Raw genomic sequence first — 18,429 nt, 5'->3', positions numbered from 1 at the left:
TTTAAAATGGTACTTAAATTGTTTTCCACTTTTAAAAAACCTTAAAATTTAACTAACACCAAATAATAACCACCACCACAAAAACAATAATAATTGACATTTCTATGTGCCCTAAAGCACTGTGCTAAGGACTTTACAATTATTATCTCATTTGATTCTCACAACAACCCTGGGAGGTAGGTGCTAGTATTAACTAAGGCAAACAGGGTTAAGTTAGGGTCTTAAGTCTTTCAGAGCTCTACAGTGCCTACAAGTCCACAATGTTGTTGCTACTGTGTAAATCGTTCTCCTAGCTCTGCACACGTCACTCTTCATCAGTTCACACAAGTCTTCCCAGGCTTCTTTAAAATTGTCCCTTTTGGCATTTCTTCAATAATATTCCACAATTCGTACACCGTGATTTGTCAGCCATCCCAAGTGATAGTGACCCCCTTGGTTTCCAATTTTTTTGTCATTACAAAATAGCTGCTATATTTTTTTCATACGGCTTTTGACAGACTGGATGTCTCCCTTTGAGGAACTGCTTGTTCATATGCTTTGACCATTTATGTACTGAGGTATGACTCTTGCTCTTATATGTTTGAATCAGTCTCTTAAATATTCTTAATTAACTTGAATATCAGACTTTTGTCAAAGAAATCTGCTGCAAAGGATTTTCCCCCCAGTTAACTGTTTCCCTTTCAATTTTTACTATTAATTTTTTTGTATAAAACCTATTTAAAACATAACCAAAAATTTCCATTTATCTTCTGTGATTCTTTCTATCCCTTATTGGGTCATGAACTATCTACAGGTTAGCTATAAGTACTTCCTTCCTTGTTTCACTAAACTGTTTAAAATTGTGACATTTTCTTTCTAGGACATCAAATTGGAATTTATTCTAGTTTACAGTGAGATGTAGGTAACCTAATTTTAGCCATTCTGCTTTCCAGTTTTCCTAGGAATTTATGATTCTTGCCTCTGAAGTTACGGTCTCTGGGTTTATCAGATGTTATGCTATTGTGTTTGTTTGCTTCTGTAGATTGCAGAGCTAATCTGTTCGTTGATATCTCTATTTTTTAACCAATACAAAATAGTTTTGATGATCCTTGTGCTTTGCAGCATAATTTTGAAATCTGGGTGGCAGTTAAGATTATATAATAGTTAGACTTCTGGTCCATCATTATTAGTAGTAATAACAATGATGATCAGCTAGTATTTGTATAGTGCTTTAAGGTTTGCAAAGCACAATACACACTATCTCATTTGATCTTCCCATCAATCCTGAGATTAGGTACTATGGTTATCCTCATTTTACAGATGAGAACGCTGAAAGACGTTAAATGATTTGCCAAGGGTCACACAGCTCCTAAGTGTCTGAGGCTGGATTTGAACTCAGGTCTTCCTGATTCTAAGTCTAGCACTCTGCACTGTACCACCTGGCTTCCTCAACATTATAGATTGTGGGCTGACTTGGAAAAAGTATGTTCTGCTTTCCAAACAACTGACTTACCTATGAATTTAAGGATCAAGTATTTTTTCAAACATTGGAGGCTGCCCATACATTATTGGAAGATTTTGCCATTTTAGGATTCTTGTATTCCCTAAAAGGAGAAGAGCTCCCTTTACTGTACTCATATACAAGAAAATACTTTCTCCTAGACTGTAAACTACTTGAGGTCAGGGACTATCTGATTTCACCTTTGTATTCCTAGTGCTTTCCCTATCATAGGTACCTAAATGTTTGTCATTAAAATTAATGTTAGATGAAAAGGAACTTTAATAATGCTAAATCCACAAATTCAAATGGGCAATTCAAGGATAATTTTGAATGGGTTTTTTTACCTCTTAAAATATGTTCAACATAAAAAACCAATTATATTTTTTAATTTTCCAAGTTCACTGGTATTTTTAATTATTTAAGAAGATGAAAAATAAATAGTAAACATATATATAAAAACTATTCACAGATCAATATGAAGAAACTTACTGCTTGGTTTCTTTTTACTGAAGCAATACAAATTAAGCATGTCATAGCCCCCGACTGAAAAGCTTCATTTATATACTGTCTGGTCCGTTCCAATTCATGCATATCTCCATCTTAAAATGAAAGAAAATCGACATTTTTAAGTACCCAGAATTTTCTGAAATGTAGTATAATTGCCTATTCCAACTATCTAGAAACTTAATGTCTAAAACAGAAAAACTAAGCAAAAAAGACCTCTGAGATGTCACATAGATCAATGACTTGAGAAGCTCTTAATTTAAACCCAGTAGAATCTCTTTATTCTTACCTCAGACACAATTTTAAACAAGCTTTGTTATAGAGTTTCCAAGCCAGCAAATTTTACATAAGAAACAAATTTAAAACTGTGGAAAGAAGGTAGGAACAGGCACTCTAATAGTAGTAAAAAGGGACTGACAGCAAGGAAGGAGAGAGAAAACACCAGAAGAGCTCAAAAAGCAGAGCAAACTGGGGCCACTGAATACAGGACCAAACAGTCCTATCTCCTTCTTTCATAACAAAGAGGATCACTCTAGAAAGCACAGTATAGTAAATGATGTTCATAACAAAAACCTGGATTCACCAGGAAAAAGTACATTATTATGCTCTATTTAAGAAAATAAAAGTATGTGATAAAATTTTATCTTTCTAAATGTAAACATCATGTAAACTTTAAAAGTTTGTGCTTTAAAAGGTTAAACTCTCAGCTATCTATAATTTATTCCCCAAAAGAAAATGTACTACATAAACCAGTCACTCTCAAAATGCCATCATGTTTCCAAAATCAACATGTAATACAGGATATTAATTTAAAAGTTAAATTATATCCCTCAAAGAGGAGAGATTGAGTGCCTTAAGTGCTAATTACATCATAAAATCACGTAAATGAAAACTCACTCTAATAACTATAAGACATCGTTGGTCATGAAAACTTTGTTAAAATAAGTATTAACTTTTTTTAAATTGTCAGCCAAGAAGATTTTTCTGAAAGCCTCATTAAGGTTAAGCTTTTCTCTGATACAAGTATAATCCACCAAAAAGGATCACTATACTTTACAAGAGCAACTTTCCAACAAGACTAAAGACAAATTTATTTTCATTCCAACCAAGGTCAGGACACAGCAGACCCAGGACTAGTTATCGTTTATATGATTTACAAACAACTATTGATCCCACGAATTAGAAGTTCCTGTGTTCTTGCTTTATCACAAATTTTCTATAATCCTGAAGTCACTGAACCACTTAAACTAAACTATAGCTTTACAAGGATTTCAATCATAAAGGGGAAAAAAAGACTACCATTATAAGAATAGTCATCAACTAACAAAAATTTGCTAATCTTAGTCAAATAAAGCAACATACACTTGAGATAGACTATTTGCCACCAAATTAGAGCAATGCTAGTGATCATAGGATTTTAGCTTTCGAGTCAAAAGAGGTCTGCCATGTCCAACTCCTCCTTATTTTACAGAAGAAGATACTGAGGCCCAAAGAGGTAAAAGTAAAAGGACTTTGCCTAAGGTCACACAGCTTGTATCCTAGGTGGTATTTTAACTTATTTCCCTGACTCCAACATCAGTGCCTATCCTATCAACTACAAACCACTAAAAGATAGTCCCATCACAAAGAATCAAACTGCTTTGAGAGACCCCTAGTATATTCATTTATTTAAAAGAGAAATAACAATCATGATTGTATTCTGGCTTCCACTTGCATTAAGGTGAATATTCAGATTTCTACGGATCTTTAAACAGATTTGAGGTGGAGGAAGTTTGATTACAATGACATTATAAAAGAAAGTAACAGTTATCCTGAAAACAACATAAGAAGAAATAAGCTAACACTACAAGACTCTTTGGGATCCACTGACACTGCCAAGCATTTCCCACTTTTTGAACTTCTCTTTTACTTGGCTTCTCTGATGCTGTTCTGTCTCAGTTTTCTCTACCTGTGCCGTCTGTCTTCTTTTCTAGTTCTTCCTCCTTCTGGTGCTCCCTAAATGTAGGGGACAGTTTTTGTCTTGGACCCTTTTGTCTTCTCACTATATTCTTTCCCTTAGTTACTGCATCTATTCCCAGAGCTTCAACTACCACAACTATGTACAGGTTCAGCCCTGACCTCTGTTCTGAATCTCATAGGGCATTTTCATTGCCTACTAAATTCAAATTTCAGGTAAGAGTATCTAGAAGAACTCTCAAGAGCCCTTCCTCAAATTCTATCAAAACTGCAACAATCCTTTTTGCCACACTCCTGCATAGCAAACATATCAATTTATACACAGTACATATCTGAAATGAGACCTCTCTAGCCTTCTCCCAACAGAGTGAATAAAAAACAAGTTCATGTTAACAGGATATGAGAGTATCTCACACAAACCTTAAAATATAACAAGAGGCAAAAAATGTATTGAAGTTATAAATTAAGGGACAAATAAAGGTGTAAATAACAATGAAAAATTAATACTAATTCCAAGGTACATTGAGCATAAGACACAGAAAGCAAAGGCACCAGAACAAAAATCCAAAAGGGACAAAGTCCACAAAGTTGAGTCAAATGACAATGGAAGAATACAAAAAAGTTCAGGAACCACAGCAGTGACTCGAACGGAATCAAACTTTGCAAGGTCACCCTAACATTCTGTTGAGATTTATCCTACAAGAGCAAGAAGAAGAGACAACATAAAATATAAGGGGGAAAGCCAGAGTTATGATTCTTCTATTTACTTCATAGCCAGCTCAGGGCTCAACTTTAAAAAGGGAGAATAACCTGGTCTACCACATTAATGGGAACCAAAAGGCAAACTCTTCAGATGTAAGTCTCACATACAAGTCATGTGTCACCACAAATCACAAATTTAACTTTGTCAACCACACAAAAAACAAAATTTTAAATTTTTTACCTATCTGACTAGTATATGTTATAAATGTTTTGTCAACAATTTTGCCCTGCTTTCCTTCAGTATCTTCATCTCCTTCTTCTTCAGAGGAACTAAAGTGATCTTCAATGAATTTTTTTGCAGCTGCTTGATTAGCCTTCTTGATTTCCTCAAACTTCTTCTGTGAAATTAGTTCTGTTTAAAAGAATAAACTGATTTTTAATTTCTATAAAACATGCACAAATAGTAAAGCACAAGTTACGATACAGAAGTTAGTTTTTATCATATTAAAAAAGTCATTTTTGCAAAGTTCTCCTTCACCAAAATCCCAGAAGTAACTTCTGCTAGAGTATCTATATCTTTTTATAGCATTTGATTACATTTATTGCTCTTCAATAGAAAATATTCACTCTTGTAAAACACAAATGTTTCTATAACAATGTCCTTCAAAAAGAATTACTAAGTGAACCAAAGAAATAACAATGTTACAAAGAAAGTCTATATATATACACACCCACCCCCACAAAAATTGGTAAAAAAAAAAGTTCTCTAGAATAATATAAAAAATATTAAACTGGAACTATACCAAAAATTTTTTTCACGTTATCTATAAATGTAAAAGAATAAAGTGTATAGTGACTTCCCTCTGAAGGAAAATCAAATTTAAAAAAATGTTAATAATACAATTTCAGAGGAGTTTAACATTACTTCTAAATTTCAACTACAAATTTTTACATTGTAACAAAATAGGCACCAACTTCAATTGTGATCTATGTTAAAAACCATCAAAAATCTGCCAAAAAAATTTTTTAGCATTTTTACATTTACTTTATTAAAGCAACTGACTTTGAAATACTTCCAATCCAATCCCATATATGGATTTTCAATAGTGAACTTTGTTCTAGCTTCAATTATTCAATAAGCAGCACCAGGCACTTCACTAATAGGTGATGAGGTGAAATATAAACCAAGATATCTAGCATATTACAGCCAGTTCTCGGTTTTTTTCCCTAGAGAATGCTCAAAAAATGCCAACTTTCTTAGCACTGACTCCATTTATTAATGAAATAAATCTGTTGCAAGTGTAATTGATTCAAACTGGAGATAAGAATTTTTTTTGTTTTGAATTAGCCACTTCCTTAGGGCTGTTTACATCATCCATTTGGATACTTAATCATATAGTTTCCATGAGTATATACAACTTGTCATCCCTGAAATAAACTCCTTAAAGGCAGGAACAATATTATATTTCTAGCACAAGGATGAAACCTATTATTTGGTGAATTAGTGCAAATAATTGAGCATTTACTAGCTTGGCATTTACTGTGTGCCTGCCATTGCATATAAGGACCCCTTATTTCTATCTTATTGCCTATTTTATAGGCAATGTAAAGGAGTCTTGGAGTCAAGAACACCAGGATTTTAAGTCCTGCCATTGTTAAGTACTAGTGATGTGACTAACCTTAACCTTTCTGAGTGCCCAAGACATCCTCTAGATACAGTAAGTTTCACATGAGCTGCTCACCTCTATGAGGACATCTCTATATGGGACAAGGAGTTCCCTATAAAGGACTATTAAAGAAACAAACCAAAAAAAAAACACCCAAGCCTTAGACCACAGCTTAAAAAATATTTGAAAGCTTTATAAAAAAAAATGGTACTCAACCTGGTTTTCTGAGAAGCTTTGGACAAGGGGAAGGAAACTGTTACAAGACTATCAAAAGATGTAGGACAGGAAATAATTTACATAGGGCTTTAAAATTTGAAAAGCACTTTACATAAGGAAAACATACTTAGTAAGGAAAAACAAATGTCATTAATTCAATTAAACACTAATATCTAATAAATAATTAATAACACTAATATCTTAGAGATAAAGAAAATTAAAAAACTTTAATGAGTGGATAAACGAAAGTCTTTACTCCTAAATATGAGTGAAAAATGTACCTCAAACTTTAAAAAGTATCTTTCCTACCACAATAAAGACACAGTAATACAACCATTTAAGGTGAACAAGGTCAATATAAGACTCTTAGGATAACTCTCAATTATCCATGTTCAAATTAGTCGTTTTCTTGATTACTCACAAAATACTTTTAATCTACCATCCCACCACTATTCACAGGTTCCCAGGCTATGTCCTACTGCTATTCAAATAGTGTGTTCAGGTGATAAAAACTAATTTTAATGCTAGCTCAGTAAGGATCTATGATTTCTTTGGCAGAGGCACTCCTAAAGCATCTTAGACAATCCACCTACATCTTATTACTGGTATTTAAGAGTTGCAGTGGCCTATAAACTCATTATTTCAAAGTCAATCTGGGGATAAACATTTACACAGTTCTTCCTAAAAGCCTATACTCACAGCCTTTCCAAGTTGGTAGAACCTGTTACAGCTTGCTGCACATTAGAAAAGCCCTGAAGAACCCAGGATTACCTCTATACCACAATAAGCCATTAGAAAAGATGCTTATTATGGTATAAATGTATAGTAGAGAAACTTTAATATCAGCCTAAGAAAAAATGCTGAAAAAAAATGCATTCTAAAACCTAACAAATTACTCTTAGATCACCTGATTATTTGGGGATTGAGTACAGCCTGTAGCATGTTCAGAATCTACTAAAATGGCACAAATAAATTCTTGACTATTTTAGGAGTAATTCTGTTTTTTTGTTCAGACACGTCCAACTCTTTGTGACCCCATTTGGGGTTTTCTTGGCAAGGATACTGAAGTGGTTTGCCATTTCCTTCTCAAACTCACTTTACAGATGAGGCTTAAAGTAAGGCAAATAAGGTTAAGTGACTTGCCCAGGGTCACACTGCTAGTAAGTGTCTGAGGCCAAATTCAAACTCAGGAAGATGAGTGTTCCTGACTCCAGGCCTGGCACTCTATCCACTGGGCCACACAGCTGCCCTATTTTAGGAGTAAAGCTTTTCATTTGTTCACTCCTCAAAGTCTTTTCATTTTCTCTCTCTCTAAAATATTCCTAGGGTCTTCTAGAGTTTAAATCTCTAGGCTCACTAGGGGTTGGACAAACCCGATACAGTTACAGCAACTACTAAACTGAGGTCCTTCAAAATATTTTTAAAAATATTTTGATAACTATTTCAATAACACTGGTTACCTCTGTAATCTTATGCATTTTATTTTAGGCATTTACAAACATGATTCTGAGAAGGATTACAGGCTTCACCAGAATGCCAAAAAGCACCCACGACACAAAAATAGGTTATAGTTGTATAGTTGTATCCAGAGAAAAAAGCTGCCGTGTAACACGGGGTCACTAAGCAAATTAGGGAAATTGAGCTGGGGGAAAAGGGGGAGAAAAGGAGAGGAAGAGGAGAGAAGAGAAAGGGAAAGTTGGAAGAGAAGAGAAAGGGAAAGTTGGAAGAGAAGAGAAGAGAAGAGAAGAGAAGAGAAGAGAAGAGAAGAGAAGAGAAGAGAAGAGAAGAGAAGAGAAGAGAAAAGAGACGAGACCACCCCCCTCCATCCTCTGCAAAGAGATACACATTTGCAACTAGGTTCGGGGGGCTCAGCCTGGAAGCCCCAGGACGAAGGTGGAGAAGCTTTTCAGACCCAAAATCACAGATGCTCGGAGGTGCACGAAATCGCAATTCTGGGGGAGGAGCGAGGGGCTCACCATTGGCCGCGGGGGCCGGACGCGCCGCTGCTCCCGGGATGCTGCCAGACGGGCCCCAGGCAGGGGAGGGGGCCGCGGCGCCCCCAGCCCCTCGGCCCGGCCCAGGCCGGCTGCCGCCTCCCGGGGCCCCGCTGCCCCGCTGGCCTCTGCCGCGGGGCTGGATTCCATTCCCCCAGGCCGGGGCGGCGGACGCCCGGCCTCTCGCGCGGCCTCTGCCTCCCGCCACCTGGCGCCAAGCCGCTTCCATCCCTGCCGAGAGAAGAAGCGAGGAGTGAGGGCCGGGGAGGCTGGGAGAGACCCCCACCCCGAGAAGCGGAGGGCCAGGGAAGGAGCCGCCGCCGCCCCTGCAGGCGGCCACGTCGCCCTCCCGAGCCGGGTCGGGAGGCACCGGAGTCTGTGGTGCGACGGGATCACGCGGGGAGGGGGATGGACTGCGGAGTAAGGGGGCTCGAGGCCCCGAGGACCCGGGCACTGGAGGGCGAGCAAACCTGGAGACACGAACCCTCCACCCAGGCCAGCCCAGCCCAGCCGAGGGACCGGCTCCGAGAGGCCGCTCAGCCCGCCAGCCTCGTTCGATCCGGCGGCCGACGCACACCTCCGGCAGAAAACTACGTCTCCTTAGCGGCAGCGCCCGCCCCTGACCCCGCCCCCCTACCGACTACAACTCCCAGCGGGCACTGTGGCTGGGCGCGTGGCAAAAAAGGTCCGCTTCCTCTTTTCCTTTCGAACGGGGCTCTAGCCGGGTCTTTCGGTAAGCGCATGTCTTCGAGGGAAGGATACGCCGAGGGTGGTGCCGTCTTTTGAACTACAAGTCCCAGCATGCCCTGGAGTTCCCGGCGGCGCGTAGTAGGTACTGGAGAAGTCCTAGGAAGGCGGGTAGGAAGGAATCGCGATGATTGCTAGGTCCTCTTCAGCCATCCTAGGTTCCCCAAAGCCCAGCTTGGTGCCTGGCGGGCCTTTTGGAAGGTGTTCTTCCACCATGACACCTGGAACCTGGGCTGGGTTTGGGAGGGCGATTTCAAGATAAGTGAAAACATATCGTTTGAAGCGCTCACCTCTGCTGGCTTTTATGGGTGGGAAGGAGAGGGACAGAAAAAAAGCCCACTAGGTTTAGAAAGGGCCTTGCCAAACTAGCGTCCATAGGAGGGCAAAAAGGGGTAAAAGCGTGGAAAAAAAAGGGGGAAACCTTACCTTCTGAGGATGGCATGAAGGAACTGGGGCTGTCCACAGCAAAGATCTGGAGCACGGCTGCAGAAGGAAGGCCACAGCCCAGATTCCTGGTGTGTTCCCCCCACCCTTTTTTTTTTTAAATCAATACTGCATATATATCCGATCTGCTATGGCTCCCACAGGTTTGCTATCAGGAGAACTACCTGTAGTAGTGAGAGGTAATGTCCTTCCTCAATACTATCAGTTGTCTCCCATAGTTCATATGAAAAGGAGATTATAAATGCAACCCAAGGAAGCACTGAATGGAAGTTGCAAAGAGGCAAATTTTGGTGTCTGGTAAGCTCCTAACAGCTGTCCTGGAGAGCCGAATTGTGTCATTCTTTGTATCCCCAGAGCCCATCACAAATTAATCATCCTAAAGTGCTGGTCTGACCATGTTACTCCTCTATTCAATAAACTCCAGTGGCTTCCTATCTTCTCTAGGATCAAGTATAAAATCCTCTGTTTGGCATTCAAAAACCTTCATAAAATGGCCCCGTCCTACCTTTCCAGTCTTCTTATCCCTTGCACCCCATCGCATAACCCTTCCATACAGTGACACTGGCCTCTTTGCTACTCATCATCCGGCAAGACACTCCATTTCCTGACTATTTTCACTGGCTGTCCCCCATGCTTGGAATTCTGTTCTTCCTCATTTCTGCCTTTTGGCTTTCTTCAAGTCCCAGCTAAAATCTTTCCTTCTGCAAGAAGTCTTTCTTGATCCCACTATCTCCAATTTATCCTGCATTTTATGTCCTTGTTTGTGCATGGTTGCATGTTATCTCGCCAAGTAGACGGAGCTCCTTGAGAGCCGAGGACTGGGATTTTGTAGATAGGGTTTGCCTTTCTTTGTATACCCAGAGCCTGGTACCTAGTGGAAGCTTAATAAATGCTTGTTGACTGACTAGGAAGCAAATCACTAGTGATACGGCTGTTAATTAAATGGTATGAGAAACTGATGTATAACCAACAATCCTTATACTTTAATTCACTTTGAAGGATATTGACTGTACACTTTATTCAACCGTAAGGCTGAAAATACCTCTTTCAGACTTGGAATAGCAGGTTTTGAAAGATATAAATCCTTTCTGACCTGAGTGACCTATATTTGCATATGAAAAAATCAGGAATGCAAATAAAAAGTAAGTTGAAACTATGACCAGCTTCTGGTTCACTCATTAAATAGGCCTAGGGGAGGAAGCTTAGAGTTTAAAAACTGGGGCACTCAAATTTCAGACCTATTTGTTAATTATTAGGTAAATAACCATAGTATGATTTTTTCAGCCTAACCTGCAGAGCTGAATATTTGGGAAGTGTACTGACTAGTCACCATTCCAGTCTTCTACTGTCATCTTCTTTCATCTGGCCTGGCTCTCAGTTTATACTCCTCCTGGCATCTTGCTCAGGGAACTAATCAAATTAGTATTGCTATTGTTTGTGGAAAGGGAGTACCAATTAGTTTTCCTATGGCTCCACTTCCCATTCCCGTGATTTTCAGATCAAAACACCTTTTCCAGGCCATCATTCTGCTATACTACTTTAGTCTCACTCTATTAGAAAGAAATTCCTTTACGGGACAAACAGGCTTGCTTTTGCACCTGTATTCCCAGAGTTTAACTCAATGCTTTGCACATAGTAAGCACTTAATGAATATGCTGTATCTGTTCAGGAAAAGTAGTTGAAATTCATAATAAAGAAGAAAATATTTTTTAAGTGATGGAAAGAAAAGATCAAGCCTAAGGGCATTGGCTTGATGGGACTACCCTGCTTTTTTTTTTTAATATTAAGAGGATGGGAGCCCTCAGAACCCAGACTCCCAGGGAGCAAAACAGGGGTGGATTCAGCTGGTCATACAGTAAGAGTGCCTACTTTTTCTACAAGAACTGGCCAAAACAGCCAAGCCAAGAATTTCAGCTGAGCAATCAGTGAGTAGGAGGAGCAAAGCAGGCATTTGGTAAGAGTAAGCCTGGGTTAGGTTTTCACAAGAGAAGAGTAGCAATAGGACAAGAGGCAGGAGATGTAAGAGCAGAGAACAACAGATAGTTGAAATGGCTAACTATTGGGTTGAAGTTGGGAATTGAAGTCAGAGCAGGATAATGACCTGAGAAAATACTGAAGGCTAGAGGGATTAAAGGTCTCAATGAAGGCAAAGAACTGCATGGGGACAAGTGAAATAATAAGAAAATATGTTCAAATAGGACTTCTAAGTAAAGAAGTGGAACATGTGTAGGTAATGGCAAGATCTAGAGTTCGGCCCTCCTTTGTTGAGGGCCGGCTCTAAGAGTCCGATCTGGGTTTAAGATCCAGGACAGAGTTTGACTCTTGCCCAGGCTTAACCCACAAGGCTCAATCATTTAGGAAGCAGGGCTCTCCAAATCTCCCCCTGCAAGGGAGGCTCCTGAGATATTCCTTCTCAGTCTTTGAACCTTAGATTTATACATTCACTCTATGCAGGTGGCGCCAAGGCGCCTGGGAAAACCTTGGAAAATACAACCCAATCTAGGAACTCTGATAACAAGGAAATGTATGTTGTCACACCCTTAGCAGATGTTTTGGGGAGCATCTCACAGGGAGGACTCTTTGCAGTTAAGCTAGATTTTCTCTATATATCCTATACCCTCAGATGAATAAACTGAGTCAGTCTTTACTGCTCCGCCTGGCCCACGTCTCACATTTATTTCCTGCCTTCCTGTTAGACACACCATCTGATTGCTGGTGACACTTGGTGCCCCAAATAGTGACAACACTGGAAGTCCGAGGAAGGTGGTTCCCTTGTGTGCTCCGGAGAAAAGAAAGAACCCTTGGCGGCTATTACGCTGTGGAACAAGGTCCTTGGCAGTTGGACACTGCGGATTCAAGGTAAAGGGAGTGACAATCATTACAAATTGTCCTTTAGCAGTTTTAGGGCTAGAGGGACTCACCAGGCTTAGTGGGAGATTAGAGGTAAGATAGACTAAAGGCTTAGTAATAGAGCATAAGAATAGAAAGGAAATGGGGCTCAAGCATAAAAAATAGTGTTGCTTTGGAAAGGCCACACACACTTATTTTCGGTTTTGGGAGGCGTGCCTGGGATCGAAAGTATGGGTCAAACACAAAGCAGAATCATAGACAAAGAATGCTATCTAAAACTTTTCAAGGAAATAGTGACAGAAAGGGGTTTATTTACTACAAATAGTCAGCTACAGGAATTTTGGAACATGCAAAAAATATGTCTCACTCCTCCAGAGAATGTGCCATTAGCAACAAAAGTGCCCAGGGTAAATGTGGGGGTGGGAACAGAGGAAGAAGAAGGGAGGAATAGACTATTTGATGAGAAGCTTAGAATTGCAGAAGAGGATGAGGTGAAAGATGTGTATTGCCTTTCTCTTAAACAACAGAACTGGAGAAAGCTCATTCTCCAAACGAGTTGTCCGATTTGTGTAGGGGATTTATGAACTCTCTGAACCAAGACTCTTTGTCATTATGTTATCTGTTCTATGTGAGTATCTGTGTGTATGTGTGTAATCTGAAACCTTTTGCAGCTAGCTAGCTTTCTCCCCTTTCCCCCCTCCCTAATACCAGCCACCTCCCAGGAGTGGGTGGATGGGGGGGGAGAAGGAGAGAAAAAATATTTTATTATTTAGGCTATATAGTTGGTAAAACGCAAGTAGGTTTAAGCATATAGGAGAGAGGAGTATGTGTAGCAAGCTTAAGGCAGACATAATTTATTTGCACAGTGTGATTAGAGGTTTTGAAAGTAAAAAGGTTTGAAACTTTTTGAGAATTGTTAAAAAAAAATTCTCTTTCTTTTTTGCATTCTAAAGCTCTGGCCAAGGCTTTGGGTGTAAAATTGAAAGATTATCAAAGATAAGTTGTTGAAAAATATTCTCTTCCTTTCTCTTGCATTCCAACCCTGACCAAGTTGGGGTGTGAGAGACAGAATGAGAATAGTGAATAGGAAATCATAAAGTTTTTTATGTATTTGGAACACAATCAAAAGATAATTTAGCTCGTTCAAATTAGTAATATGTTTGTTTCAAGTTTTAAAAATCTAGTATTGTTACAAATTGATAAACTTTTGTATTGTTTTGTGCTATGTCAAATAATTTTTAATAATTTAGATGTTATTAAAATGTGAATTAAAGACGGAAAGATAGTGGGAAAGCTGTGTAAAAACCAGCTAAATTATTTTATCAAGTCTGGTTAATCTTGCTTTGTAATGTTTTATAACTGTCAATTAAAAAATCAGGTATTTCCATCTTTACCTGTAATTAAACAACAGCTTATAGTTAAAACAATTTGACTATCACTTATGAAAATTACCAGATTGTTAATTAAGTTATTTGAAGTTACTTTTTTAATGTTAACATCTAGAATTTTTAATTACTTATGAGTGAAAAGGAGGGGCACAAGGCAAGTCCCTCTACTTTGTAAATTTGCCAGGACTCCTGGAAACTATCTGTTGTGGGCAAGGTCATCTGCCCTGAGGAAAAAAAGAAAAACAACTTGTTAGGGTTATGCAGTTCCTAAACAATTAATTTAGTTGCAGCTTTATGAAATGATTTCTAATAATTGGCTTTTGAACAGGATAAGTTTAAATTTGAGAAAGAAAAGATGTTAAATGAATTCTCATATATGTGAATCCTACTAAATCTTTATTACTTATTACAATTCCGTGGGAGTAAAATTAACTGTATTTGGCTTTAAGCCACGATTAGTAAAACTTGCTGTTTCAGGTAAAAGACTCTTAGGACTATAACTAATTTTGTTTTGAGTTTTAGGTTGGGTATAGTCATCTCTATTAAATTAGTATTTGAAGTTTTCCTATTATGTTCCTTTAAGAAGGAATGTTTTCTACCATGTGCAAAAATTTTGTTCATAACACTATTAAACTTGTCAGGCAGAGATATTCCCAGACAAAAATAATTTATTGTATAGATGATAAATGTTGCAGTTGTTCTATTTACTAGTGAACTCTTCTTGTTAATGTGTGAGCTTTAACAAGCTCTTCAGTCTCAAAGATTTATAAATACACCTGATAAGGCACAAAAGAAATCACCCTTTGCTTACTTTGGACATATTGTTTCACAGCCCACAATTAGACCCCCAAAATATTACAAAATGGGCAAGATTCTTTAAAAACTCTTAAAGATATTAATTAGCTTTAACCTGCCTAGTAAATCACCACTAATAAATTATTTTAAGATGAATTTAAACTGAGTAGAATAATAGATAGATGAAACTCAATTCCCTTTAATTTGTAGGGGCAGGATATTTTACATCTTAGGGGAGCTGTTAATTAGTTTGGGTGGAACAGTGACTTTTGCAAAAAGGAAGCTTTTTACAGTAAAACAATTAGTCGAACAAGACTTTTAAAAGGACATATAGAATCTTTACAAATCCTTGGAATTCACCTGTTTTTGTTATTAAAATGAAGTCAGCAAATGAGGATGCTTCATGACCTCTGAGCTATTAATGAAGTCTCCCTTCACCCATTATGAATTCTGTTTCCTAGCCTTTGATAGTTATTGATTTAAAAGATTGCTTTTTTTATTCCACTGCAAGAAGCTGACAAATGTTGCTTTTGCTTTTACCCAGTGTTAATGCAGAACACCCTGCAACCAGGTTTCAATAGAAAGTCCTTCCTCAAGGCATGAAAAACAGCCCTACAATGTGTCAAAATTTTGTTAATAAAGCTATACAACCAATTAGGAAAAAATTTCTCAATGCAAATAATACACTTATAGTGACATACTTTGTAGCTGTTCCACTAAAAATCACACATTTATTTTCTCAATTAGCTTTACAAGAATATGGGCTTATTATAGCCCAGAAAAAGTTTAAGAAAAATCTCCATTTTCCTACCTAGGTCATATTGTCACCGAAACAACAGTAAAGCCACAAAATACACTTATGCTTTATTCTTTAAAACATTAATGATTTTCAAAAACTTTAGAGGATATTAATTGGCTTCACCACACTCCAAATTACTACAGAACACTGTAATTTCTTTTTTACATTTAGAGGAGATCCTAATCTAAATTCCCCTAGGACATTAACTCCTGAAGCAAAAAGGAGCTTTATTTAGTCAAACAGAAAAATTCCTGAAGCTCAACTCACCCATATTTTTTAAATGAAGAGGTACCAGGTGCTATTCTTAGTACTCCAGTGTCCCCTACAATTTTTAACTTACAGGAAATTTACTTTCTGTTATTAATCCTTATAATAAAAGACAAATAGACACTTTTGTTTCCTCTTTAGAGGATTGACAAATTGCTATTACTATTTTTTCTGGTCGTATTGATATTGATAATTACTTACCATTTCTTAAGATATTAACCTTTTTTACTAATTATTCATAGGCATTTCAAAAAAGATTGTTAGATTTAACCCCATTCCTTCAGCACCCATGACATTCACCAATGGGTTAAGTACAGGTATAGCAGGATATTATGAGCCTATTAATGTTGTTTCTGATAACAAGTAATCTGTTTATGTCTCTCAAAATATAGAGACTGCAAAGTTAAAATATATTACTAATACACAATTATATACTGAAAGCAATGCCATTATTGATTCTTAACTACAATGCTGCCACTTAACTTTTATTAAGCTTTTATTGAGCCTTTTATTAACTATATTCTGCCAATACAACAACCTCAACAGTAGAAAGGATATTTTGTGACTATTTTTGAATAAACTACTACAGTATTAGAAACATAATATAAAGAATAATGATTATTTTTTAATTAACAGCCTGTTTCAAATGTATCAAGAGGCTTTTCTCCCAAACATATTTGACAATTGGATGTAACTTATATGCCTTCTTTTGAAAAGCTTTCTTATATTCATGTTATAATGGATATTTTTTCTTCTTTCATTTTTGCCACTTTACAAACAAGTGGAACAATTAAACATGTGATCAATCATATTTTACAAGCCTTCACAGTTATGAGTGTACTTAAATGAATTAAACAGATAATGCTCCTGAGGAGCTTACATTAGCAAAACATCTATCTTTTATGCTTTTTATAACATTTCTCTGATCACAAACATTTTATATAATTAAAAACAAAGATATTAAAATTATTCTTTTTAAACAAAAAAGGGGAAATCTGGGCTATTATCCCTCATTGATAATTGGTTATTAATTTTTGACAATTGGCTATTAATTTTTATAGTTGGCTATTAATTTTCTAAATATTAACAAAGATGAGTACACTCCAGCCTAAAAACATCCAGAGGCCCGGATCCATTACCGGATCCATTACTAATGCGGGGATGAGGGTGTGCTTATATTTGTTCAGAAAACTTTGACAAACCTATACGGATACCGGAGAAAGATGTCAGAGTGTGTATAACAACTCACAGCTTGAATACAGAGTATGAGAATTCGGGGAAAGAATAGAAGGAGCCAATCTATAGTGACAAGTCACCTTCCCACATGGGGTCCAGTGAAAGCTCCCTCTCATAGAGCAATGGAAGACTTCTGAACTTGTATTTTTAACAATTTCTGCTCAAGTGTATATTGTATAGAGTGCTCAGCACTGGACTTATTTTTCCTTTTCCACCCTGGATGCAACCCCTCACATATACGGACAAATTGGGACTATACATATACTACTAACACCTGCATATTCAGAAGACAAGAAGATCCCTATCCCCAGGATAAAGTCACTGTTACAATTACCCTCAGATCTCTAGCATCCAGGACACCTATGTTTTTCAAAATTTAGCAACAATATTGAATCCTGTTTTTCCCTTGTTACATCATTTTTTAATACCGGTTTGTCTAATGCATATGTAAATTTTACTCAATCTAATACTACTTTTGAATAGTATGTTACTTGTGTCAATTGCACTCTCAAACAATGTATTGGTAATAATAATATTGTACTTTTGGTAGAACAATCAGCATTTGCTATTTTCCTACCAACATTTCATATGAATAGTTTCAGAATTCTGGTGAACATGTTCTTCAAATTATTACTTCCTCTTTAAGTCAATCAAAACAATTTATTGGTCTCCTTATTATTGGTTTAATCATTGTTGCTTCTTTTATTGTATCTGCTACTGTTTCATCTATTGTCCTACAATCTGAAATCTAAACTGCATAATTTGTATATGACTTAGCAAAAAATGTATGTTTAGTGCTTAAAGTACAAGAAGCTATTGATATATTGTATAAAGTCAATTTACTAGAACAATCAGTATTGTATTTAGAAGATGAGTTAGAAACCTTGAAAAAGAGGTTACTATTGCAATGTGATTACAGATATTCATATATTTACATTACCCTACTACCCTATGATGCTTCAGGTCCTAATATCTCATGAGACAAGACAAGTGCCCGCCTACTGGGGGCCTGGCACAATTCTAATATTACCTTCAATATTAATACCCTTCATGATATTACTGCCAATTGTGAACTGCTCAGTATACTAACAATTGGTCTGCGGTTTGACCACATCAAATTAAAATAGATGCTATAATGCAACAAGAATTGGATGTTTTAGAGCAGTCAGTGATAGCTTTAGGAAGACAAATAGAACTATTAACAATGCACTTCAATTTGAAATATGATTATCGCTATTCTTTTATCTGTGTAACTCCAGATGTGTATTCAAATTTCACTAATGTTAATGTAACCATTGGACAAATATTAAATAAGCTCCAGGGTGCATGGCACTCTGAAAATATTACGTAGAAAATTAACCAACTATCTAAAATACCACGTGAA

At 37.3% G+C, this 18,429-nt stretch overlaps 2 protein-coding genes across 3 annotated transcripts in view; one reads left to right on the top strand and one right to left on the bottom strand.

Annotated features, from left to right (window-relative positions):
- The window catches only part of NFXL1 (nuclear transcription factor, X-box binding like 1), an 81,831-nt gene extending 72,744 nt beyond the window's left edge, over positions 1–9,087 (bottom strand). The window contains exons 1-4 of one of the 2 annotated variants that reach the window (XM_020990542.2): positions 9,004–9,087; positions 8,502–8,750; positions 4,884–5,054; positions 1,970–2,079 (exon numbers count right to left, since the gene is read on the bottom strand). In XM_020990542.2, the coding sequence (XP_020846201.1) occupies positions 1,970–2,079; positions 4,884–5,054; positions 8,502–8,748 (528 nt within the window). In that variant the 5' untranslated portion in view covers positions 8,749–8,750; positions 9,004–9,087. Of the gene's footprint in view, positions 1–1,969; positions 2,080–4,883; positions 5,055–8,501; positions 8,751–8,989 lie in introns of both variants that reach the window. The other variant, XM_020990540.2, reaches the window with a different exon arrangement.
- Positions 1–15,073, top strand: part of LOC144455454 (uncharacterized) — a 35,056-nt gene extending 19,983 nt beyond the window's left edge. Inside the window, exons 2-3 of the mRNA XM_078148860.1 lie at positions 8,383–9,351; positions 12,407–15,073. Of these exons, the coding sequence (XP_078004986.1) occupies positions 8,383–9,305 (923 nt within the window). The 3' untranslated portion in view covers positions 9,306–9,351; positions 12,407–15,073. The remainder of the gene's footprint in view (positions 1–8,382; positions 9,352–12,406) is intronic.
- The last annotated feature ends 3,356 nt before the right edge of the window (positions 15,074–18,429 follow it).

The sequence above is a fragment of the Phascolarctos cinereus genome, unplaced genomic scaffold (assembly GCF_003287225.1).
Source record: "Phascolarctos cinereus isolate Bilbo 61053 unplaced genomic scaffold, phaCin_HiC Scaffold_9;HRSCAF=440, whole genome shotgun sequence".
Classification (NCBI taxonomy): domain Eukaryota; kingdom Metazoa; phylum Chordata; class Mammalia; order Diprotodontia; family Phascolarctidae; genus Phascolarctos; species Phascolarctos cinereus.
This window is presented reverse-complemented; position numbering and strand designations above follow the sequence as displayed.